Source organism: Odontesthes bonariensis, chromosome 4 (assembly GCF_027942865.1).
Source record: "Odontesthes bonariensis isolate fOdoBon6 chromosome 4, fOdoBon6.hap1, whole genome shotgun sequence".
Lineage (NCBI taxonomy): Eukaryota > Metazoa > Chordata > Actinopteri > Atheriniformes > Atherinopsidae > Odontesthes > Odontesthes bonariensis.
In genome coordinates, this window is record NC_134509.1 from 32,247,082 (window position 1) to 32,272,822 (window position 25,741).

The 25,741-nt window shown below is 39.9% G+C and overlaps 1 protein-coding gene across 2 annotated transcripts; it reads left to right on the forward strand.

Moving 5' to 3' along the window:
• The first annotated feature begins 472 nt into the window (after positions 1–472).
• On the forward strand, positions 473–25,395 carry syngr1b (synaptogyrin 1b). Of its 2 annotated transcripts, none has more exons than XM_075463975.1 (4): positions 473–963; positions 18,701–18,938; positions 21,338–21,483; positions 21,749–23,401. In XM_075463975.1, the coding sequence occupies exons 1-4, from the start codon at positions 862–864 to the stop codon at positions 21,848–21,850; spliced, it is 588 nt and encodes a 195-aa protein (XP_075320090.1). In that variant the 5' UTR covers positions 473–861; the 3' UTR covers positions 21,851–23,401. The 2 variants fall into 2 exon arrangements, with proteins under 2 accessions (XP_075320090.1, XP_075320089.1); XM_075463974.1 differs by lacking the exon at positions 21,749–23,401 and adding an exon at positions 23,409–25,395 and having other exon boundaries at positions 480–963.
• Positions 25,396–25,741: the final 346 nt, after the last annotated feature.

Sequence of the window (25,741 nt, forward strand, 5' to 3'; positions counted from 1 at the left end):
AGAGGTCTGTCAGGCAAAGTTTTCTTAAACTGTCAACAACCAAACTCATCTCTGATAACCCATATCTGATAGTATCTGCTAAAATGACTGACATTGCTATTAGCACTTTCCAAACTAAGAAGAAAGTGTTAAGTAGGCCTATTAGAGCTTTCTGAAAGTGAACATGCCTGAAGCCAAGAAGAATTCGTGGATATAAGCAAAGTGTGACCACTAGAGGACAGAAATGATAACATCAATAATTATAACACAAGTTGTATACATTTTGTATACTTTATGTTTTCTAATTCAAAATTAGATTGTTGCAGTGTTTCAGGTATGTATAATAAGCCTCTTTTTCGGTTCTAAGAGGACAGACGCACCTCAAGACAATTTGAAAGCTTGTGACTCCCTGAGATCCCAGGAGCACATGCGCGTGCGCCATAAACAGTACCGCGTGCTCGTAGTGTTTTTTTTTTTTTTTTTTTTATATTATTTGTTTGGTTTGTTTTAAGGGGGTAAGCTTCCATAGTTGCGATGCAGTGATCTCAGTCCGAGGCGTGACATCGGGGGCGCGTTCACGTGGTCGCCACCGGCCACTGCTGCGCTGACAGGGAGAAAAAGCATCACCAAAACACAGGCATCCAGCTTTCTCTGTCCAAAAACTGAAGAGATATCAGGGAATTTAGAGGTTAAATTCAATGCAAGAAGACTAGGGCAGGACATCCTTCAGTGCCGAGACAACTGGCGAGAGCACTGGCAGGAGCACAAACGGGGATTTTCTGTGTCGGTTGCACGGTGCTCCACACACCCTTGCGTTTTTGAACCAGCCGTGGGGAAGGAGAGGGGGAACTAAGAGGCGGCTGTCCACAGAGCAGCAGGACAATGGAGGGAATGCAGGCATACGGAGCCGGTAAAGCCGGAGGAGCCTTCGACCCTGTCACCTTCTTCCGGCAGCCTCAGACCGTTCTCCGCATAGTGTCTTGGGTAAGCCGCCGCTACATAAGAGGGCAGAAATAATAATAAAAAACAACAACGTTTGTTTGATGTGGCTGCATTGAGGGTCAGTGATTTCCAATCAGAAACAATTAGTTTACTTGTGTAGGCCTGTATCGTATAGTCGAGGCTTCACTTAACCACCATTTTTTTTTTTATTGGTAAATCTAAAAGGAGCGTCATAACTAGATAGACAATAAACGATTCTATTGAGACAGCAGTGAGACATAATCAAATAGTTTCTAGTATCTAGTGTAATTTGTCTTCATTATCAGTGTTTTAAATGATCCCCTACTGTATTGTAATGATACCATAGGCTTGTTGATGGTGCTGAATTGCTGTGTATTTTATTCACCAAATCATAATGAACACAGTGAGAACGAGAAGGCACACTTTTAAGATTTGATAACGAATCTTTTTTTTTTCTTAGGAAGTGCCTACTCTTCAGTCCACTGAGGTCAGACTAAAGACCAGGGATAGCAAGAGTTGGGGAACTTTTGAGAGGCATATTAAACAGATGGCAACAAGTCTCCAAAGTCTTTAAAACTCAAAGGAGTCATTTCAGTCCCAGTTTGTAGATGACGCTCGATAGAAAGAGGATACCAGTTTGTTGTGGAAAGATCTTCCAGTCATGCCTTTATGCTGATGTGTATTTTGAGGGGGAAAAAAGAACAGTTGATGGATTTTAGATCAATGTCTTTTAGTTATAGATGAGTTTTGTTTGGCCTTCAAGGATTGATAGACATGGTCCTATTTCTGTCCTTTGTGACTAGAGCTTCATGTGACTGAGAGTAAATTGAACTTTTGCATAATGCATGAAATGGGATTCAAAACTTTGCGAAAGAAGTGTGAACGTTTGCTGCATGTTAACCCCCTTAGCCCTGGATAACATGTGAGGGCAAGTCATGTGGTTATTCAGCGGACCATGAAATTATCAGATGTGATTTCTCAGTCATGAGATGAGGTATTTAGGTTGAAAAAAAGTACGCTGAAAAACAGTTATTGTACTTATCGGTGAAGCATCTTGTTTGTCACTTAGTTTTTTAAAAAATGTCTTTTAGCAAGACAGAACATGGAACTTGCATCTTTCGTTCCCAAAGTCAGCGTAAAATAGCCTATGATAAAAGCAATGGATTCAGTTGTAAACGAGACAGCTGTGACTTTTAAAATCTGCATTTGAAAGCTTAAAACGACTTAATATAGACAAGTTTAGCTTCCAATCATCACCATAACAACTTAAGTGAGCTGCAGAAGTTATTCTGCCACATGTTGTTTTGCGATTTGTCACACAGTAACAGCAGAGCAGCTCTGTGTTTGCCACTTCTTAAAAGTCCAAACTCACTTCCTGCCACGCTGTGACATCTCTCGATCAGCTGATCAAAGACCATGGAAAGGTGAAATCATTCCAGCTTCTTGGAAAAACTAAATAGATACAGGGTTTTATTTTTTTTTTCCAAGTGAATGAGGGATCATGTCAAGTCATCACAACCTCAGTACTGATCCAAGTAATGGTGACGTAATTACTGTAATGAAGACTTATTTTCAGCTGCAATCATAATTATGTTGAATTAGTTCGGTTTAATTAGTTTATTAGTCTGAAAAAGTGTTTGAAATCAATGACTGTAGCTATAAAAATACAGTGGAAAAGTGTTTTCACATACAGGTGATAAAGTTCAAGATGACATGTCCAGATTTTTTTTGTCATGCAGACAAATAGTCCAAATTTGAAAAAAGGCTAAATCAGCAAATATTAGTTAATTATGTTTGATAAATAAATGATCATAAAAACTGTTGTTTATTTCTTTCGAATTGACGTCTTATTTCTGTACTAATGATTATGGTCTGGGATTGGCTGGTGGACTAAGCCTGGCTGTACCCCGGCTCTGGCCCTATGCTCACAGCTCTGAGTTGGATAAAGTGGGTATAGAAAATGGATGAGTTGATGGAATAATAATGATTTTTTTTTTTTAACTTTAAGGGTTTGATTGAATGTTTTATTCCACATCAGACTTATAAAAAGGTATAAAGTGTATTCATGACTCGTCATCAAGGTGTCTCCAGAGCAACAACATGTCTCCATAGTAACAGCCAGAAGCTGAGTTGGGATGTTTTGTGTGATGGTGTTAATACTCAGCAGGTGTGTGTGTGGGGGAGGAAACTATCTGCACTTAAAACATTTGTGGATGGAGGATGTCAAGCAGTTTATGAATGGTAGTCCTGGGTTCTGTATGTCCCGCTTCTTCTGACATGTGAGGGCGGACTGTGGAGGTGATAATTAGTTTGAGTATGATTTAGCCTCAGGGAGTCAGCCCTGCATGTATGTGATGATGGATGGTGGAGAAGAACAGTGAACAACGCGACAGATGGAGGGGTTTAAATGAAGAAATTAGGATAAGGGAAATCATCTATTGAATTAACATACCATCCTTAAAGGGGCCATCTTAACCCCCTTTTCAAGTTGCTGTATCACTCGTAATATAAACCCACTATATCATGACTTTTCCTAAAATGGCCCCCTCGAGAATTATGTCTGTGATACCAAATAAGAGAATGCCGGCCATCTCTACCTTGATCCGAGGAGAGGGTCAATTTTACCCCCATAGAAAACAATATAACAATTTTGCAATCAGCCTTTGAGCCACAGCAAGGCAACTGTGTTGTGGCTAGTTTTCTACAAACTATTTGGATATCGCAATAAAGAAGACGTGGGTACTCTACTGGAGCTGCACTGTTCACAGAATCACCCGATGTTCGTTCATTCCTGAGCTCTGTGTACAGTTGCACAGTGAGTATGTCCCCAGCCCAACAACGGCACTGAATGCACCCAAGCTTTTAAGTATTTGACATTTTCAATCAGAAATATGAGGCTGAAGTAATCATATTGTTTACCAATTGTCCCAAGTTGCTGAATCTAGTCTTAGTCTACCGTACTTATAATTTACAGAATTGATAAAAAGGAGAAAAATACTATCTCTGTAAATGTCATCTTTGTTATCGTTAATGCTGCTTTGGCAGGGGTTCAAAAGGACTCCCTCTGACGGTTCCAGGGAGCGTTTAAATGTTGGCGGTTCTAGTGTTAAACGAAACCGAGTCCGCCTGACCTAAAAAGTAGAGATGACATCCTCTGACTGGTTCTACTTTGATCTGTGTTTAAAAGAGCATTTCTTTTGAGACGTGGAACATTCCCCTCTTTTGCTTTGAGCTGAGTTCCTTAAATCCTGCTTCCGCGCAAGGATTTAGGTTATCGCCCAGGCAACAAATCATTATACACGCAAATGGGCTGTTTGATTAAGCTTTGCGCTTGGTCGTGTTTTTGTTTTCAACATGCCCTGAGCAGCATTTCTTTCAGCCTGCAAGATGAAAATGCAGATCAAAGTTTTCCACTCAAAGGCTAAAAAGGAAGTGATATGTGCTGTGTGCCTGTGTATGGACCGTAAGTGTGTGTGTGTGGTTTTCTTTGAAAGCTTAATAAGGCAAAAGCAAACATTTGTTCACTGTCTCTGCAAAGTCGAGCTTTGTTAACATTATATAGTGGTGATAGGATTCCCCATGCATTCATCAAATGCTGCGTTTATGTTACAGGAGGACCTTTCCACACATCACACTTGTGTGAGGCGCTTATTGGACGAGGCCTAGCTTCCTGAAGAGTTGAGCTGCCACGAATCCTGCACAGTGGTTCACACCTTATTCTGAAATGTTAGATTAGCTCAGACAAACTTTCCACTTTCAGTAGCAGAGCTGTTGAGTCTCTGATGTTAAACCGAACACGCATCATTCTATAGGCTAAAGGAACGGTCAAACGTCCAAGATAAGTCAGATATCCCAAAGTGCAACTTTTAGTGGATGGAGATTTAAATGGTCTACTCTTCGGTTACATGCTTTTTAACTGAGCTGTTGCTACATGACAAACGTGGATGGCAATTGAAATTTAGCTTTGATTAGCATTTCAGTGGTTAGGAGATTTTTGTCATTGGCCAACACAAAAGTGCGCACTGCAGTGCAGCACATTCTGACAGTTGCATGTTAAGCAGGAGCACAGACCCGACACCCCCCACAGGTTGTTCGTGCCGAAGTGTCAGAATTCAGACACACTTTGAAAGTTATTTATAAAACCTAAGTCACATATTTGTACTGTATAAATGCCTTTATTTGCTTTCAGTAGTCATGTGTGGACATAATGTCTGCAGATTTTATCTCTGACACAGGACTCAGAGCAAAATTGGTGCTGCAGACAGAGTTCTGTTTCTAAATCTGGAATTTTACTGGTTACTGTCAACAGCACGGTAAACTGCCCTCTGGTTGGTCTTCATACTGCATTAGAGTTAGAAGTTGTCTTTTTTTATTGAATCTCACTGATTTTTATCATTTTATGTTAAGTTTTATTTTAAACAAAACAGGCATGTGATCATGCCTGCTTTGTTTGACCTTTTGTTAAAGTCTTGTGGAAAAGTTTAGTTGACTGCAGTTTTGTGCTTGCAACTGACAGACTGCTAAAAAAAAAAAACTAATTTAAATCTGTTGTCAAACTGACTGGCCTTTTATGCTTGTGATAGATAACTTGTTTAAATATCTCATATAAATGCCAGTGCAGCTGTTTTTCAGCATCGACTGTTCCTCTCCGAATGCTGTTTGCAGGAGTGATAATGACTAGTATCGCTTTAACTGCCTTGACTTCAGTGAACATTTTCAGTTTTCACTTTCTTACCAATTTCCAGTTTCCTAGTCCTGAACACACTCTTTATTTGTGTGAAGTCATCAAAGTGCACACTTAAGGTCAAAGGACTGAGAAGGGTATACTTCATGATGGTGTTGCAGAGATTACTTGCAGTTCTTTCTTGATGATTGCTGGACTGGTGCATTTAGAGCTGAGTGGTAATGCCACACCCAAAGCAATGTCAATGTAGCTCAGTAGTTCACGAACAAACGGTGTACAGTGCAGTTGTTATCAGTGGATCAGGAAGTTTTTGGGTCACACGGACACAACAGGCAACTCACAGCACTTAAAGACAGATTTACTCAATGAGTTAAACAAGGAAATGGGAGGATTTGCTCACAGATGATGTGTCATTTTCATCTTATGGAAGCTTTGATCACAGTAATTCTCACTGTGACTTATTGATTGACTGATTACCCAACATACTGTATAGAAATGGATGAAGAAGAGATGCATTGAATAATAGTTTGCATTGGTAAGTGATTGCGTCACAGTCTAGTAGCAAAGTTAAGGAATGTTACTGGTCTTTTTAAGGGGACTTTCAAACCTTCAGCTGATTTCAATCATATCAGCAAATGGAAACATTTTCATTTCACCCATCACCATCAACAATGCATTACTTTAAATTAGTTTAATAGATGTCTAATATGATGCTTTATGAGCCTACTGGTAATATAGACATGTGTTTGCATCTGTTGCTCAGTGAGCTGTGTGCAAGCACAAATGGTCACAAAGCCGGTTTGTCAAACCTGAAGAGAATGGCCTGTAGTTTTGGCCCAATCTACATTTGAACAACTACCCTTTGAATTAATTTGTGACCGGATCAAGTCACGAGCCACACAAAAAGGGAAAATGGGAAGGACGTTCTGTCAAGAGCAGAGTGTGTGCAAATGAGTGACTTTGTCGAGTAGGAGGTAGATGTGTTGTTATGAGTGCTGCTGTGGCCTGGATCTGTGATTATGTATGTCTCCCTGTGCACACTCGCTTCTGCAGTGGCTCTCCTTGAGTAGTACTTTAACAAGGCCGTCTGTCTCTCTCACTCTAGCTCTCATTACATGAGCAGCTGCTGCCATGGTGACAGCAGGTATCCCCAGCCCAGGGCAATGCTCTGCAGCATTCAATGAGCGCCACAGACCATCACACCCATCCAGAGGAGGCATCTTTCACAAGATAACTCACTGCTTACTCACGTCTTCTTTCACAACATTTTTTTTTTTTTTTTTTTTTTAGATTAGTCACAGTGTTCGTTGTTGTGTCATTTTATTACCCTGCTCTGACAGCAGAGCAAAAATAAATTACACACAATCCCTGATTTTCTTATGTTTGATATGACTCCAGCTTGTCTGCCAGCTTTGTCTTCTGAATCCGCATGAATGTGTCATAATGCTGGTTAGAATCAGTCTTTTTGTCCAGCATCAATATGAAATGGTGAAAATATTCAGAAAAACCCTTGTAGAAAAAAGGAAAAGGCTTTCTGGAGGAACGTTTTACGTTGCCCGAGACGAAGATTCAGTTGTTCTCAAAGTATCAGCTGCACAGGTGAAATGTGGAGACACAGATTGGTGTTCCGACATATTAAAAGGACCCCGAACAGAAATCAAAACTGTGGAACAGACGTTGCTAGCGAAATTGTTTGTGCTTTATTTCTAATCATGCCCCCCTTTATTTTATGATATCTTTTCCATTTAATTAATAAATGTAAGCCTTCAGACTTCAATCACATGTTCCATGGTCCGATGTGGATATTCTCATGAGAATATTGCAGAAAGCTGCAGCTAATTTGCCAAATTCCCCATGTGGGCTGGCATATCCCAAGTGCTATAACCTAAGCCTTTTTCCTCCTGAGTCAGAATGTAAACAGTCTATATCTTACAACCCAAAGAAATTCTTGGCCATGACTTTAAAATGTACATTTCTAAACTTAATTTTAATGTTACGTGTGTAACGTGTATGTGCATCTGCCAGGTTCGAATACAGGATTTGTTGGCGTGTCTGAATACCAGAGTGATACGAGGCCTGGCTCAATAGTCTTGCCTTTGCTTTGAATCTGAAAGGCCTTTCAGCAGGCCCAGCAGCAGCTTTAAATCATTCACAACCAGTAGGAGTGCACTGATATGATTTAGACTTAGGGAGCAGCTGATATGGGTGTTTGAGTGCTGCATGTAACAATCAATATTTTAGACAGGAATTTCCAGAATTCTTCATGTAAAGATGTAGCAAGACAAAAAGAAGATAAATACTGTTTTGGGGTGTTTAAAAAGGGCAAAGGAACAGAGAGCAACATTATAAAAAGGGAGATTCTTCAGGAAACGCATGCATTCACGCATGCCTGCCCGCAGTTTCACAATCATGCGTGTAAACTCTTATTCGCACAATTCTGGCAATCAGTATACCTAATGTGTAATTTGTGAGCGACCCTCAGGTGGTCACAAGATCGGAGACCCACGTGGTATCCTTCACAGAGCCCGCTTTCATCACCTCCAGAAGCCTTGTGATCTGTCTACAGATCGGAGGGGTGGGGAAAGCTCCTTCTAAACACACACACAGACATGCTCTACTTTTTGTGGCTGTAACCATAGCGAAGAATGTTTCACCGTTACAGAGAGTTAACCACATTTAATCTGTTGCATATATATATATATATATATATATATATATGCTTAAGCACACATCCTGAAAGAACATTTCGACGAAATAATTGCTAAATGCTGTGCAGTTCCTGCGCGTGTGGGCCCCGGCTCCAGCCATCACAAATCCAACTGGATTTCTGCTGGCAGCTACAGAAAAAGATCAGTAATTCAATCTGCCTTGTGCCATGTGATAGCAAATACAATTGTAACCCTGAGGACGATGTATGTTTTCAGTCTCTGCAAATGAGGTCGTGCCAAAACCAATCCCTATTTGTGGGTTTGGTGTTTGTGTCTCTGGAGCAGGCTGAGAAAGAGAGAGTTTGGAAATTGGAGGCACAAAAAGAAAAGGAGTCTCTGGTGGTGTGATTATTTCCCAGTGGAGTTTCTCAGGGGAGCATAAAAAAAAACCTAAGTGCGTCGCAACACCAAAAACTGGTGGCCCTGCAGGTCCTATTGTCCTTATTACAGAAATAGTAACTCCCTTTTCATAACTCCCTTCGGCATCCTGATCACAAACAGGTAGGGGTGAACATGGACATGCTCCCTAGTCTAGTTATATTTGGAGATTGAAATTTTCTGGACAACAAGCAGTTCACAATAGGGAGTGGTCTGCTGTTGTCATTAGTTAAATATGTTTAGGACAGTAATCCTTCATGAACAGCAAACAGAAGACAGTGACACATTAAAGATGCCTGATCAGAAACTCAACTGTGGATGTAGAATGTTGTTGTGGGGCATCTCATTTTTAAAGCTTCTGGCTAACCTTTAGGCAGAAAATGAAAGGTAGCCAATATGACTCAAAAACATGTGTCATGATGTCACTTATGGTGAGCTTCCTTCAACAATCATTGATTGAGCCTGTATTTGAAATATTTTGGATCACCCAAGATTCACTTTAGCATTAAATGATTCCAGGTGAGCTTTTAATTCTCCACATCTGTCTTAAGACATTAAGGATAATGTTTATAATGGAAACCTCCTTGGTGGTTCATAAAAGTCATAGAAAAACTGTTTAAAACAGAATAATGGTGTATGGTTGTATGTGCTTTTTCACATGAATGTAAGAATCTATTTTCATGGTTTCTAACATTGCATCAATCTTTATATAAGTGTTTATACACCACATTTTGTACAGCTTTGCACCCCGTCAAATGGAACATATGTATGTTGATTGTGATGAAAAAGAAAAGAAAGTTTAGTTATTTTAAAGAGGAAGATGTTAAAGTAGCTGAATGAAATAAACACTCTTGTGTACGTAGTACACTGTATATGTATTTATTACATAACTATCCTGAGTGTTCTGAAATCCGTATGACATCATGTGAGTGCCGGACCACAAAGGGCAGGTGGAGGGGGTGTTTGTGACTGTGTACTCTGACCTGAATCTAAGCTGTAAAGCAGTAGGCACTGCACATGCATTTTAGCTATATGGTGGCGAGAGCGCGTGTCGGAGTGCGTTCATTCTTCTCAAGAATGCTTGTGGGCAAAGGCAAGGCCAGTAACGAGTGGAGATGGCAGAAGATGAGTGGGAGAGAGGGAGCTATGATGCAGCCAGTCTAAAAATAGCACCGCCTCCATATCCCCTCTCCCCTGAACAATTTCCTCTGCAGTCCCTCCATTTCTACCTCCATTTCTACCTCCAGTTCTTCCTCATGCTTCTGCTTAATAATGATAATAAAAAAAGGCTGCAGGTAGATGAAGGAGGGGATTTAGACGTTTCTATCCTCCTCAATCTGTCCCATGATGGGAGAGAGGAGTGCGTTTGTTGGGTCAGAGTTCCAGGAGTGGACGCAGGAAGGACGAGGGAAACAAAGGTTGTACATGCTCACTGATGATCTGTTCCAGTGTACCATCAAGGCACTGACTCCAAATGCCACATTGTGTCTCCACTCTTCACGCTGGATGCTGGAAAGCAGATGCGATTGGGTCACTTTTGTAATTGCTGATTAATCTGATTTATCTCACTCAAAGATTACTTTGCTTTTACAATTATGAAAATTCACAATATAAGGGACATTCTCTCTATTATTGAGCTAACATAGCGACACACACATTGCTCGAGGAACCTAGAGTTTTTTTTTTTTGTTTTTTTGTTTTTTTAAAGAGTTATCTTTTTTTAGGTGCTCTGATGTCTGGTGTGTGATGCAGGGTGTGACTCCTGACCTGAGTAAATAAATGTATATGAACTCATTTTATAGGATCATTTTAATACCAAATCAACAAGAAAATCCATTCATATCTTGAAATGAGAAAACACAAATAAGAGTGACGGTTCTAAATTAGTTCCTCAAATAACAACCAACCAAACAAAGGACAAAAAAAACCTCCCAAAACATTCACAGTATAACGGACTAGTGCTTTTTTGTCATGATCTGGAGTTTTGTGTTCTGTTTTTCTAGTGTTGTCATGGTTTACTCCGTTGTTCTTTTGGTTCTATGTTCTCGGTTTGCTTTTGTTCTTGTGATTTGATTCTGGTCATTATTCCATAGTTTCCTTAGTTCCATCCTGTTCTCGTCTTTAGCTCCACTGCCACACCTGTCACCTCGTCAATTACTCACATCCGCAGTCACTTCCTCATTAGTCCCCGCAGTATATATTCCCCTTGGTTTATCTCAGTTCTTGCCAGATCCTTGTTACTGCCTTGCTGGAATCTAGTGCTTCTCTGCTCTGTTTCTTTTGCTCCCTGTCGAGTTGTTTTATTATTTTGTCTCTTGGTGTTTCTGGGTCAGCTGCGTTATCTTTCAGTAAAATTCTTCATTATTCATCTGGTGCCTCTGGATTGCTGTTCCCACATTTGGGTCCTCCATATCATTTAGCTTGTGACACTTTATTTTGTATTGATCACATGATGCAAATGAACCAATAGACGATTGTGATACTGGATGAAAAAAGACTGTGGTGGAGATGTCTTTACAAAGTGTAAGGCGGTTGCTAAAGATTTTGAACATTGTTTCAACAGTTTTTCATGATATCAAAGAGTTTAAATGTTAGGAAGTTGTGCAGATGTTTTCAGGATGTAGTGCTAAAAAGAACCTCAATGAGAGATGGCAAGAGCTTTAGCTTCAATCTTGAGTGGTGGTCTGTTTGTACCATAATGCTAAACTAATGTTTGTGCAAACTTACAGGGTTAGGGTTAGGTACTTATGCTGCTATATTACAGTGGGGTGCAGGGATATAGCACATTAGATGTTTATCACAATGAAAGGCAAGTCATAAAGAAACATCCCTCCAGTTACAGTAAAACACAATGGAGTTTTTTATTCTCACAATGTCTCTGGCATTGGAAGAATTAAGGCTCTGTCCACACGAACACAGATAGGTTGCAAAACAAACTTTTTCTTCTGTGTTTTTAGTCCAAAAAAACCTCAAGATTTTTCTTGAAAAACCTCTTTCAAAGTTGAGATTTAAAAAAAAGAAACCTCAGAGGTTTTATGATAAACAAAGGTTTTGGGAATCTCAGTCCTCTTTCGGTTATGAGCATGCTCTGTAATCAATAGCAATGGTGCCCATATATATATCTGGACTTTTATCACCTGTCACATCACTTTGAGCAACAGCTCCACGTCATCGTCTGTCCGCACAAAACAATAGCTTTTTTTTCTTTTTTCTTTCGGTTTCACCATCACACAAACGACTGTTTTGGTTCGGAAGTTTTTGCCAATGGAAAATCAGCTTAACCCTAACTTTATTGGGCACTTTATAGGCATATAACAAGTGATCAAAAACAGTCACTTGCCCTATTAAAAAGGGTTTAATAGACCTACTCAGAATATTCTTATCTGGGCACGTCATTAATTTTGACTTTATCGCCACTTACTGGCTCGGCATGGTTACTTCAGGGTTTGTGGAATTTCTGCATTGAGGGGAAAATATAAAAAAAAAAGAAAAAAAATTCTATCTGTCGTAGAGCAGTCTTTGAAAATATAGTTAAAACGCGATAATTACTTTCTCCTTGAGTTCTTTTTTTTTCTGTTTATTTTTCAAATATAGCAGATACTTTAGCACAGTTCACTTGCTGTCTGTTCTATGTGTCCACAAAAAAAGAAAAGAAAATCCTGGTCTTTGTACACAATTTACATGTGGAAAAAGACTGCAGTGGTTAGTCCACATGGAAAGTTATGCAAAGATTTGCAAAGTACAGTCCATGGATTCCTAGACAGTTCTTGGAGGATGAATTTTTGTGGATTTCCTAAACATCACTATTGCAGCTTACCCAAGCAATTGAGAGAGCAGCGGCGACCTACTCATGTCCTCCTTGATTATACGGAAGCAGAGAGAGGCCATTTTTTTTTAAATATCATTATCTACAGTTGATTTGTTAACTATCTCATTATCTAGAGATAACAAAGATCGCTTTACGATAATGAATACATTTTTGTCGTTATCTCAAGATAACAAGGCTTGTTTCTAAAGATAACAGGTTAATGTAATTTGTTAGTTCGGCTTCGTAAAGTTTGCATTCCCATCAGTGCAAACAGTGGGACCGCTTGAAGGGCAGCTACTGGCTGAAACGGCTCTAATGCCCACAGATGCGTTCATGAACAGACATTTACTAAACTCAGTGCAGCAAACAGAGTTTCACCGGTCTGCCTTCACTTCATGTCGTAGATCATAGATACGGTGATATCAGGTGTTGACACAGGAACAACACATTTTCAGGTTCATCCTCGAGAAAATGAGATAAATTTACTTATCACACAAAGGCAAGCTTTGCTATCTTGAGATAACAAAATAATCAAATTGTAGTGTTCAGAGATAATGACATCAAAATCAATTATTGCCGGCATGTCTGCTCTCGGCTTCCATATGGTTAATATTTTGAAGTATGTTGATTGTTACAGTGGTTGATGCACCATAACAACAAGTCCTAGTACTTTTTCTTGCTTCGGATTGTATTCAGACTCTATGTTGCACTCGTCATGCGGAGCTCGGTGGCTCTCATTTAAAAATCAAACGAATCGCCTTGTGTTCTTGCAACAGCAGCAAAGTGCATTCATGATCATAGTATTTCTTCGTCCATAAACCATTTTACTGTGCACACAGCCAACACGACACTGTACTTGGAGCAAACTTCATAAACAAAATAGAAAAACTCTGTGAGTATCCAAGAACCTTTTATTAAGACTAAATTATTTTATTACAGACCGGTTTCTTGAGTAGATTATCCATGGGAAATTAAATCTGTTTTGTTGTCGTGTCTTGGAACAAAAAAGTTGTCGCAGCAATTGTTTATATCAATTTGCCTCACATTGCATTGCAAGTCGTGCCGTGTGATGGGAACATTGTAATATCAGTACTGAAACAGCTCATGTTCAGATTCTTCGGGCAGTTCAGATGTTGACTTCCCAGTGTCGACATTTAAATGGTGTTTTCCTAATCATGGATCAGAGAGGGGATTAGATTGAGTAGTCCTGAAAGGAGAAGGATTTGAAGAGGAAAACTGGGCTGTAATCCTTGTCGTGGACGACACCCTCGTCTCCTCCTAGCCTGTTTGCAGGCATTGATAATCAGGGGTGTGGCAGTACAGTCTATTGTGCACAGTACTCTCATGTTGGATTGCTGTCATTTACTACACAAAGACAGACACAACAGCTGAGTAAACTACCTCTGAACTCAAGGCTCACTTCTAGCTTTCTATCTCTTTTCTACTCTCTCAGTCACACACACACAGACACACTTTGACTCCATCAATCACCCGAGCAAACTCCACACACAGGCTGCCAGCAAACATGAACTCACTATCCCGATCTTACCCAGACAGTAAAAGCTCCCTGGAGGTTTGTTCTGAGGGTTTGTCAGCTGGATGGAGTTGTGTGATCTGCTGATATCAACTGAAGTACAAAGCAGACGGCTATATAGCACTGCAGGGTGGGATACCAACACTGTGGGTGTTTGTATGTGTGGTCTCATATTTATGGCCTTGAGAAAGGTGTCTCTGTGATGCTGTACTGTAGAGCAGAGGAGAGGAGAGGAGAGGAGACAGGGATTAGATGGTATCTTAGTAACCTGCTGCTTTTGTTGACTCCATTTTGTAGCACTTTGTGTTTCCACTCTTTGAGGGAAAGGGAGGCAGAGGGAGAGAAGAAAATGAAAGACGGGAGAAAGGATGGAAGGTGAGAGATGCAGAGGAGAGGGGAATTAGATGCTATCACAATAACCTTGTTCTTTCATTGTGTCCACTTTTCCTCAGTCACTGCCTGTCTGACCGCTGCTGAAGGGATACAACTTTCAGCAGGTTCAACATTAACAAAAATAAGCACAACTGTACATTTAAAGGCAGAAAGCCTTAAATTGTCTTAATTATTATTATTATTATTATTATTATTATTATTATTATTATTACTTGCAGGAACTGAGTCGCATGTTATCGTCTTTAATAATACGGGACATATGTTGTACATTTCAATAAAGTTTCTATCATGTTACTGACACAACTCTAATCATTTCTGTCTTGTATATTGTCCAGACCCACACATTTATTTCTCATGGCTTTGTCAGTGAAACCGCTCCTATTGATTTACTGTAAATGTACGGTGAGAAGTTTTAAACTATAGCTAACTGTATGTCCTCGTGAGTTACAATAGACCTCCTATTACACACTAATTATTTTCATGTATGTTCAACAGAGAGATCTTTTTTTTTTTTTTTTCTTGTTTTTGGTTCCAACCCAATACCAGTACCTGAATTTAGATGTCTGTCTCTATCGATACATAACCATGAATGTTGTTGTTATGGTTCATGATGGTAATAGTTTTGAGTCGGGTTACATGAGGCTGTGGTAAACCACACAGTGCAGTCTGATTTGTGCATATTAACTTTCATGAAAGATACAAAGCTGAGTACGTAGCGCTTCGTTATACTAAGATTTTACTCTTTTGGATGGTAAAAAATGACTCAATTGATATGGATTTGACATATTTTAATCCATCTTTTATCATCGTTTCATGTTGCTTAGTGTTGCTAACTGTAATGGCACTCCTTGTATAGTTCTGACACAGCAGTCTGTGTATTTCCAGGATGGTCAATAAAGGCCACCTTGTTTCAAGGTTTTCCAAAAAGCTGCAAAATCACACACGTTTCTCAACAGGTAAGGGTTGACCGACAAGTATGATGAAGTAGAAAAACCTTTCTGTCACCTATTTTATCCTCATGTTGTCGGCTGAATTTCATCGCTCCTCTGAGAGGCATCAGCACGAGTCGGCTGCGTGGTCCTCTTTTCGACTGTTAATAATGTAACATGCAACGCAGCCTTGGTCGTTCAAAATCCTTGCCTCACACATGAAGAATTTACTCCGTTTCCACACTAAAATATCTCCAAAGGAATGCTGTGCTGAGCTTGCAGGTTATTCACTCTGTAGTGAGCAGGCCTCCACCTGTAGGCCTAAACTCTGAGAAATCTGGGAGACAAATATGTATCTGAGATTACTGGGTAACTGATTGATGGATATCTAGTGATTAACTTATTCGGCAGTAAGATTTTGGCTATAAGCTTAAATTTGTATTTGAACACTGACAAATGTATGGTCTGTAGCAAGATCGGAATAAGGACTCTGGATCCATATTTGGATCACTGACAAAGGATATCAGTCAGATATCCAATCCATGAACAGCGAAAGTGTCGGAGTTCAGTACTGACATTGTATCTGATCACTAAATCAACACTAAATCAAAAAATTACAGAAATGGGCAAAGATTTCACATGTCAGGAGAAAACCCAGAGGCTTATTGAGCGATCCTTTTGAAGAGGATACAAGGGATGATTCACATAACTCTCTGGCAGGGTGATCTTGACTTAATGGGCTGACAGCTTCAGCCTAATGTGGCATCTTGTTCATTAATTACCAGTCCAAAGATATCATCTCACTGCAGCAGGTGGTGTTATTTAGGGTTGTAAATGACTTTGTATGAAACGCTCGGAAAAATATGCAAATACGGAACATGAAGAAGTACGGATTGGTGAATTTCTAAGAAAAGAAAAACGTGCCCTCATTATCTCACTGTGTACGCTCTCTAAGGAACATCTCCAGTATCAAATTATTCTGCTGTCTCAGTTTTTAATATCAACCAAGTATCCTCTATTTATGTGTTCTTTGACACGCAGGGAGATCGTTTTATTGCTCAAACCATTAGTAGATGAATCATTACATGACACAATGATCATCAATAAACAGCGCTGTTTTTATTTCAACTTATTGAACTGTCAAGCAGTCGCTTCTTTATATGATGGTATAATCCTCAATAAATGAGATGTCATAGCACGCATTTTGTTGTGAAACTCCACAGGTTTTGGTGAAGTCAGTCAGTGCATGACAGTGGTGCTTTTGATTGGTTTTGTTTTGGGGTGCAGCTGAAACATTAGGCTATTCTTTCAAAAGATTTGTTTGAGGAGGTTCATCAATACTGACAACAAAAAGGATAGATGAAGAGCTGTACTGACACATCTGTGTGCACGAGGATGAACCTAATAAGAGAAATGAACCCATTAAAAACACTCAAATACTTCTATTTCCGAGCATATGGAGAGTGACAGAATGTCACAGTAAGGCCTGTAGATGGCAGTGTTCGGGAATAGCTTTTCTCCTGTCAGCTTCAGACTCAATTAGTTTGCCCTACAATAGCATAGCAGCTCCAGTTTTGCCATCTTCACCGAACACATCTTTCTTCTGTTCCGCTCAGTCACATAAGCAGACATGGTGAAAAAGAGCAGCTGAGAGGTGGAAAACTAGTGGAAACATAGTGAAGACTGCACACTGGGCTGAAATGAAGCAAGTGCCGATAACTTAAAGGCGGGGTAGGGGATCTTTTTCTGGAACATTTTTTTACATATTGCTTGAAATACTCTTCACACCCCCATTGCAACCAATTAATTAAAAGTTTTGACACAAATATGAAATGTTTTAGTGGCCTCTAGAACGTACAATCTAGGAAAAACAGTATCCAATCATTGTGAACGGACCGTTCACAATGATTGGATTCTGATGCCGTCTATCAAACTGCAATCTGCTCCTCCCTCCCCCTCCTTCCCCCTGTGCGCGTACCCTGCTCCGTGAACGAATTACACGTCCAGAAGCTTGGCAGGAAGCTAAACTAGAGCCAGCTTGGCTAACACCTAGCATTATGAAACGTATAGTTAGCATAAACTAAATACTAAATACTAAATACGGCAACGATCGATGCTTGCTGTCAGAACAGCGCTCGTGCACCTTCGTGCGCGTTCATGTACTCTAGAGGCGTGCCTTCGGGGGGAAAGTGAAGAAAAGGGTTGGAACTTTTTACCTGTGTATTTTCAAAATGCAGCTTCGCTGGACTCAAAATCCAGGATCTCCGACCCTACCTTTAATCAAATAATATGTGTCTGAGGGTGATGGTTTACACATGTTATTATGTTGCATATTTTCTTGAGTTGATACTGTAGCCATTAAATTATTTTGTGTGGACCTCAGATTCACTATAAATCTTTAAGTATTTAAAGTGTCGTCAGGATGTGCCATTTCAAGTCTGCTTAAACTGTGTTGTACTCCACTAAGGCGCCGTTTACACATACCCGGGTATTTTGAAAAACGCATATTTTCTAACCTTCGTTTTCAAAAAAAAACCCGTGCACACAGCCCCGTTTTTTAAAAAAAACCCGTCTACATTGATCCGGAGAAATACGCTATCAGGAGCTGTTAAATTACGCCAAGCCTGACGGTGGCAATGTTAGAACAATGAGAATTCCACACAAGTGCCTGGTGAACTTTATTTTGTTTATGGTGTGGACCAGGGGCGGTTCTAGGGGCGGGGCCACAGGGGCATTGGCCCCAGCTGAAATCTGATTGGCCCCCTGACGTGCCCCTGTCCTGTCACTCATCTGTCTTTTGTCCGGTTCAGTTCCCGTCACAAAAAACGAAGAATAATGCTGTTTTAGAGGAGTGAAATGTACAGTAGTCACCCACATGCAACTTTGTCTATGTTTGTGAGAGATGTTTTGAACTGACAGTATTTGTGAAAAAGTAAAAAGGTTTTAAAAAATTAAATAAAATGCTGGATTTTCTCACATGCTGTGTGTGTTTGAGAGCATTTTGTCAATGTACAGTAAAAATGCATGTAAAATTGGTTAGGAGTTTTTTTTTTAATTACGTGTTTAATTAAGTGTTTGAACATGGTGTGACTGGTGAAATGTATATACAATACCTTACCAAAACAGGGAATTGTGTGCAAGGGTGTTGGACAAATACTTGGCCCCTCTATGAACACTGTGGCCCCTTAATGGCCCCTTACTCAGAAATATCCTAGATCCGCCACTGGTGTGGACTCTTTTTTTTTTTCTTTTTTTTTATCTTAAGCTCTTACAGAATCTCCGATACATGTGTTTATGAAGATATTCTCCTCTATTCCCCCTCAGCTCTTCTCCATCGTGATCTTTGGCTGCATTGCTAACGAGGGCTACATCAACAGCCCAAAGGAACAGGAGGAGTTTTGTATCTTCAATCGCAACCAAAACGCCTGCAACTATGGTGTTTTCATGGGCTCCATGGCCTTCCTCTGCTGTGTCGCCTTTCTGGCCCTGGATGTCTACTTCCCTCAGATCAGCAGCGTCAAAGACCGCAAGAAGGCTGTGCTCGCTGATATCGGGGTGTCAGGTAAACACAAGCATGCATCTTTCATGCATCATTTCTTGACAATTATAACACAAAATAGTGAATTGTTAGTTGAAGCATCTTGCTTTCTTTTGTATTTCTGGCACGAAAACGTTTTTTTTTCTTCTTTAGATATTTATGACTTACTTTTATCTGTCATTGAACTATTGCATGCAATTACAAACTGGGCAGTGTAATGATAAACAAGTGAGCATCAACCACATTAAAAAGATAAAGGCTGTTTTTTTTTTGTTTTTTTTTTATTACATTACTGTGACTTTGGGGGAATGGGTGCTGAAACCAGTCATTTCAGAAGATGTGTGTGTTACCATGGCAGTCTAGCTTGATGACATTACGGTTGTAGTTACAGAATTACATTTAATGATCAATCGAGCGCACCAATTGGATTACCACAATGAAACAAATCTCAGCATTTACTGACCCCATTAAAGTTGATATGCTTTGAGACTCGCTTTTGAACAACTTACTGATCAGAGTGAGACTACAAAATTGTTCAGATAGAATAATCTTGGCCAAATTTGATCTCCTCTGCATGTCAGTGTTGATCTTTGGCAGGTAAGGAGGACAAGCCGATATTCTGCCTCCCTAATCCAAAATCATTACCCTGTTGAAAGATGCTGGCCCCGTTATAAGAAAGCTTCCCACACATATGCTTACATTTCTAGTCTTTCACCCAGGGTTTGGGCTGTTTTTTGATGAGAATCTTCTTGCAGATTTCCTTTTTTTTTACTATGCAGATTTTCCCAGCTGTTTACAGTTAACCTCTACAAGTTTTAGGAAAAAAAATAGATTTGTAGTCAAGCTATCATCACAGAAAAGGAGAGGAGGTGTTTAAGGGAGGGACAATGAGGATACAGATACTGCTGTAGCCCTAACGAGCCTCTAAGATGTGGTGCTTTGGTGTGTCTGACAGCGTCGCTCTCTTCCTCTCTGCTGCACTGCCTCTGCAGTGAACACAGTGACAAGATAGTCAAGCACCGAGTCTGTTAATGAGGTAGTTCCTGTCACAGCCGTGATTCTCCGTTCCTGTTCTCATCTTTCACAGACTTCCTCTTTTTCTCTCACCATAACTACTACATGAGAGGGTTAGTGCGTCAGTAAAACCAAAGAGCAGCTGGCAGTCTGATGGACCTGGATGTTTCTGATTAAGCTTTCTATATTTCCTCCCTCACCGCCACACTTCCAGCTCTGCTGATATCTTCCTCTTCTTTTGATTGCCTCTGTTGACCAGCTGGAAAGAGCTGAGTTTGAATCTGTCGCTGCAGTAATTCTAGCCATGTCATGGCTCATTTTCCCACGTGGCACTTGATAAGAGTCAACTTTTGGTCCCTAAGTTGATTTTTTTTTTTTGTTTGTTTGCTTTTTCTGAAGGCTGATAATGTAGAATTTAACTTCTCACTCTAGAGTTCCTGCTAATCTAACTGAGCTTTGTTCTTATGCATGCCCTGCCTAGTTTGGGTAAACAAATGACATCACACTCTCAAACTTTTTCAACTCTGGCCGTTTCATTGTTCTCTTGTTGTAGGCATAAATGTTCAAACCCCGTTTCCATCCAGTTGCACTGACAACATACCTCCTTGGTTCTCAGTGGCCGTAGTCGGTAGCTTGAATAGCTTGACAAGATATGTGGAAGGTTCAGCAAAGGAATATGTGCAGCAAACGTGAGTGACTCGCTCCTGTTGGTCACAATTAGAGCACGTTCAGCCACTGACTGGCTAAACAACAACAGACCAGATGCCCAGCTTCCCTCCAGCTGCAGTCCGAGGACAAAGAAAGCAGGGTGTGTGCTTTAAGGCCGTTAGGAAAAAAACATGTTTACGAGTAATAGGAAATGGAGACAGAATTTATTTACCTGGAATTGCCTTGGTTGAAGTAACTATAAGCATAAAAATGTTCTAAAAACTGAAATGTATTCAAAGTGGTTTCAGGGATTCCCATACACTGTTAATACTTTGGCCACTCATGTACAGTAATAGCTGCCCAAATATATTTGACAACCCATTCACATATTTTCATTTTTTTCACAATCTTGGAGAGTAGAATCTACTTCTGTAAAGTAGGGATGGCAAACATGGGGATGGAACAATGTGGAGCCTTGAAAGCCTTGTAGTTGAAGGTATATTTGAAGCTTTTGTGAAACATCTACGTTTCACCTCCTCTCCCTCAGCCTTTCAGTCTGCCTACACAACGTTTGAAAAGGAAGCAAATGGATGATATTCATAAAATAATTTGACTGTTCATTTCACAGATAAATCTGATCATAAAGGCTTTGAAGTGAGACACTGAAACTGAGTTCCTAGTGCTGCTGTGTTCCTGTTACTTCTCAGTTGGTATGTAAACACTGATTGCCTGATTTCTTTTCTTTCTCTCTATCTTTCCAGCATTCTGGTCCTTCATGTGGTTTGTGGGTTTCTGTTTCCTGGCCAACCAGTGGCAGATGACCAAGCAAGAAGACAACCCTCTGATGGAGGGCGGGGATGCTGCAAGGGCAGCCATCACCTTCTCCTTCTTCTCCATTTTCACCTGGGTAAGGATCTCCCGTAGGTCTCATTAGTCCACAGAGTAACTCAACATGGCACAGCATCGACGTTAAGTGAGCAATTTATTTAACATTTATTAGGGTGCTGTGGCCTTTGGGGAGACTGAGCTCCTGCACTCTTCTCCCTTTCCTCCCATGCTTACCAGTATAGACAGTAGGCTATATAAAAGTGAAATATAAAAGACTTCTCTTCATTTCTTTTAGATATTTGTGTCAGTGTGAACTCATGAGGATTTGACTGTTTCTCCTACAGGGTGCTCAGACCCTCTTCTCTATGGAGAAATTAAAGAACGTGTCATTTGAAGAGGAATACACCAAGCTGTTCCCTCCTCAGCCCCATCAACCTTTTGCCTGACTCTGTTTCGTCTTCTCCCCATGTTGCCTTAACCCTCTGCAGCTGCTCACACACACACTCTTGTTGCTGAACATGTTTAAGGGCACCTGATAACACGTGAGTGTGAGTGAAGTGAGTGTAATCCAAACCCGACGTAAAAACGGTTGCACCAGGACTGTCGGTAACCTTCGTGTCCTATGGATTCCTATTGTTGATGGTTCCAAATTAGGAATAAAAACTCATTTACAAAATTCACTGTGTCTGGCTTTAAAAGCTGTCTGCTCTGTCTTAGAACTCATGCACACGTCTTCCTACAAGAGAAGGAGCCGAAAATAAAGAAAAGCAGGCAAATTGAATGTTTGAATATGCATTTGGCAATCAAGCCATCGTGAATCGTTTCCTTCCACTTTGTGGTTTTGTGGTATTTCTACCAGGTCAGCGACTCGGCGACTAAGCTGCTGTATCGTAATTATTCAGTGTTACACACTCCATCCAGCTGTAGCTGCACCACCAAACCTGGAGCCCTTAAACAAGTGTCTTCCAGTCTTTAACACTTTCATGTGCTTTCCTTCTTTCTTTAGTTGTTAAAAATATTCATAAATGATATTTGTACATTTGTACATTGAGTGTCTTGGCTGAAATATTAATGGTTTTGCTTTTTTTGTTGTTGTCGTTTGTTTCCTTTGTCATGAAAGCTTTCAGTCACCTGCGTCCAAATCTTGAAGGAACAGTTGAATAATTTGGGGAAGAGGGCCATTCAAACCTATCAGTGACAAGTGTCCCACACACAGTGGGATAGAACTTCTTAAATGAGGAGCTTTGGTGGATTCCATTGCCCTCAGACAAAGCCGTTTTGTATTGTTAGTATTAGTGTTTATGACAAACCAAGCTTATTTGGCTAGAGGCTACAGCTCCAAATAGAACTGACTGACAGTAAAGGGGGATGTTTGAGAAAGTGACGAGGCCAAACTTTTCCTTGAACGTCTTCGGTTTTGTAAATGAAAGTCTCTCCCTGCCTCTCTCATGGCCACGCTTCCCCCTTCCTAACTGTCTCTTTAAGTTTGGCCGGTAGATGTGTTGTTGTAAAGCTTTTTGAGAGGCACTTTGTAATGATGAAGTGTTTTAAACAGTTTGGTTTAATTCAAGTGGCAACAACACTTACTTTGCATAGCCATTGGGTGTCTATGACTTCTGCTGTTTCACAGTGCAGCTCCTCGGAAGTTCAGTAATGCACACTGACACTGCTTGATTGTACTACGATGATTCCACTTTAGACTCAGGTGGTGTTGAGGTTGCGTTTCTCATTATGGAGCTGAACAACAAATGTAGCCTTCTCCTTCCCGCCTTTCGAAGTAACCCGCTGTGACTGTCTTAATGGCTCATTCAAACTCTCTAATAAGCTTCACAAGCTTTCCAGCCGACTAATCGATGTTTCCTTCTTTTTCTTTTTTCCTCCTATTCCAAACTCTCTGCTCTAACACTGCTGCTTCATCATCTACCTTCACACCATTCAATTGCCATCTATGTGGCTTTTTTTCTGTCCATCTCTGTCTCCCATCGTCTGTCCCACATCTCTAAGGCGGGCCAGTCTTTCCTGGCCTTCCAGAGATACAAGCTGGGAGCCGACTCAGCCCTCTTCTCCCAGGAGTACACGGACCCCAGCCAGGATGCAGCCGGAGCCCCCTACACATCTTTTGGCGGAGAAGACTTGGAGAGCCCAAGTGGGGGAGGAGGCCAACCCAACACTGATGGAGCCTTTGATGGCACTGGAGGCTACCAGCGTCAAGACTACTGATGTGTCGGAGATTCAGAAATACTTTGGGAGTGATGAAGTTGCCCAAAAATTCAAATTTGAAATAATATTTATTTTGTTTCTGTCAAACAGACCCAGTCTGTGGTTGCTACTGGATCAACTTCATGCACTACTATGGGTTTTCTGACCCAGTATAAAGTTGTTGTCTTGACAGTCAACAAATGAAATAAAAAATTTTAAAAAAACTACACATATTAATTCTGATCAGGAACAAATACTTAAATGCTTGTTTGAAAACAATGACAGTTTTAACTTGAATGACTTTTGAAACTATTTGTAAGTCAGAAATCTTGGACAACTCTCCTGATTTCTGAGACGCAGCTCAAGATGGTTCACAATCTCAATAAGACACCTGCTGCACAAAAACATCTGTGGGGAAGGGTTATGGAAAACAAGGAGATGATAAGTTTAGGAAACTCTCATTATATCGAGGATGGAAGAATGGTCACGATCATGGTGATCACATTCCTTTCATCTTCTGAGATCTTTTTTCAGTCAGCAAATGACTGATCAGTGTTTGTTAGCTGAAACCCACGTACAGAGCAAGACACACATTTAGAGGATATGAGTTTCGAGCTGGTACAAGTTTATCCTTACAAAAATCCCAAGTGATGTATTGCAGAATATATCAGCATAGACAAACAAGCATATCTGGCAACTAAACCCTTCACCTGTTTTACAAGAGTGCGTTTCTATGTGTGTATTGACAGGTTTGTGTTTGTTTTTTTCAGTGTGTGGATTTGAAAACTGTGTTTTCTTGTTTCTCTGAAAAACGTGTTTCTTCTCCGCGATTGTTGCCTTAGTGCTGACTGCCAAGCAAGCTCCAACAAACACAGGATGACATACAGTAGGTCCAACATGCACCACAGTTGTCTTTCACAGTTTTAAATGTTAAAGTTGAGCTGATGGAATTTTTTGTTGTTGTTGTTGTCGTCGTCACAGTGAGAAATAATTCTCATGTAATTCTGTTACATGAGCACATGTAACAGAACCAAGCTTTTGTTAGCAATATAGAGTGTCCCAAACAACAAACGTGTCACGTTTTTTTTAATCAGTAAATCCACAGAAGACTTCCAGCTGTAAATGATTTATCTGCTATCTCTTCTGCTTTATTTCAACAAATCCACAGACGAGGCAACCATGAACATCCTGAGTATTTATGAACATGCATCGATCCACTTTCTTAAAGAATAAAGTATACTTAGATCTCTATAAATATTTGTAAATCTACAATTAAAGTGTCTGAAGAAAAGAATGCTTTATTTTAGGGCATTATGCTAGTTACACACACACACACATATATAGATAGACATATATGTGTATATATATATATATATATATATATATATATATATATATGTGTATGTCTATCTATATGTATATCTACATATACATATATAGGTATATACGTATATATAGATGGACAGAAGAAAGAAGTTCTATGGTCTGTTGAGTGTTAATGTGATAAGATATAAAGTATTGTTGCTTTCAGGGTAGAGAGAAGCTTTTATTTTGGAATAACAATATCAACTGTTAAAAGGAAAAAAAGATCAAATAAATTAAGTATGTATATGCATACATATATATGCTTTACATCTGTGTATTTGTAGAATTGTGTGTTCACCTGTGAAATCTGTTTAAAAACAAGAAAAACAAAGTGAGACTTAAGAAAAAGAACGTGTAGAAATGTCTGTTTTTGATGTTTTGATTTTAACCTATAAGAATAAATAAAACTACTGATGAGGTTCGTGAATTGGTTCTCTTATCTTCCTTCCTCTTTTTTTTGGTTGTGATTGTTGTATTTTCCATCAAATATATTGTTTTATATATTTTTGCCATTTGTCTGATCATTTTTAAAGACAAAACTGTGGCCTCTCCTTCCTGGCAACATTTATACGTGCAGGTGTTTATTTCTCACTTTATTTTACACGCCCTGCTCAACCTGTTGGAAAAAAGCTCACTGTAAAATAACGAGTGTGTGTGGGATCAGCGTTAGAGGGAGCGTTTATTTTACAGTAAAGTTTTAAGATCTATCATTTTTAAGACCACGTTGACGAGTCTGTGTGTGTTTTTCTTCAACATCCAGTCACAGTCTTCTA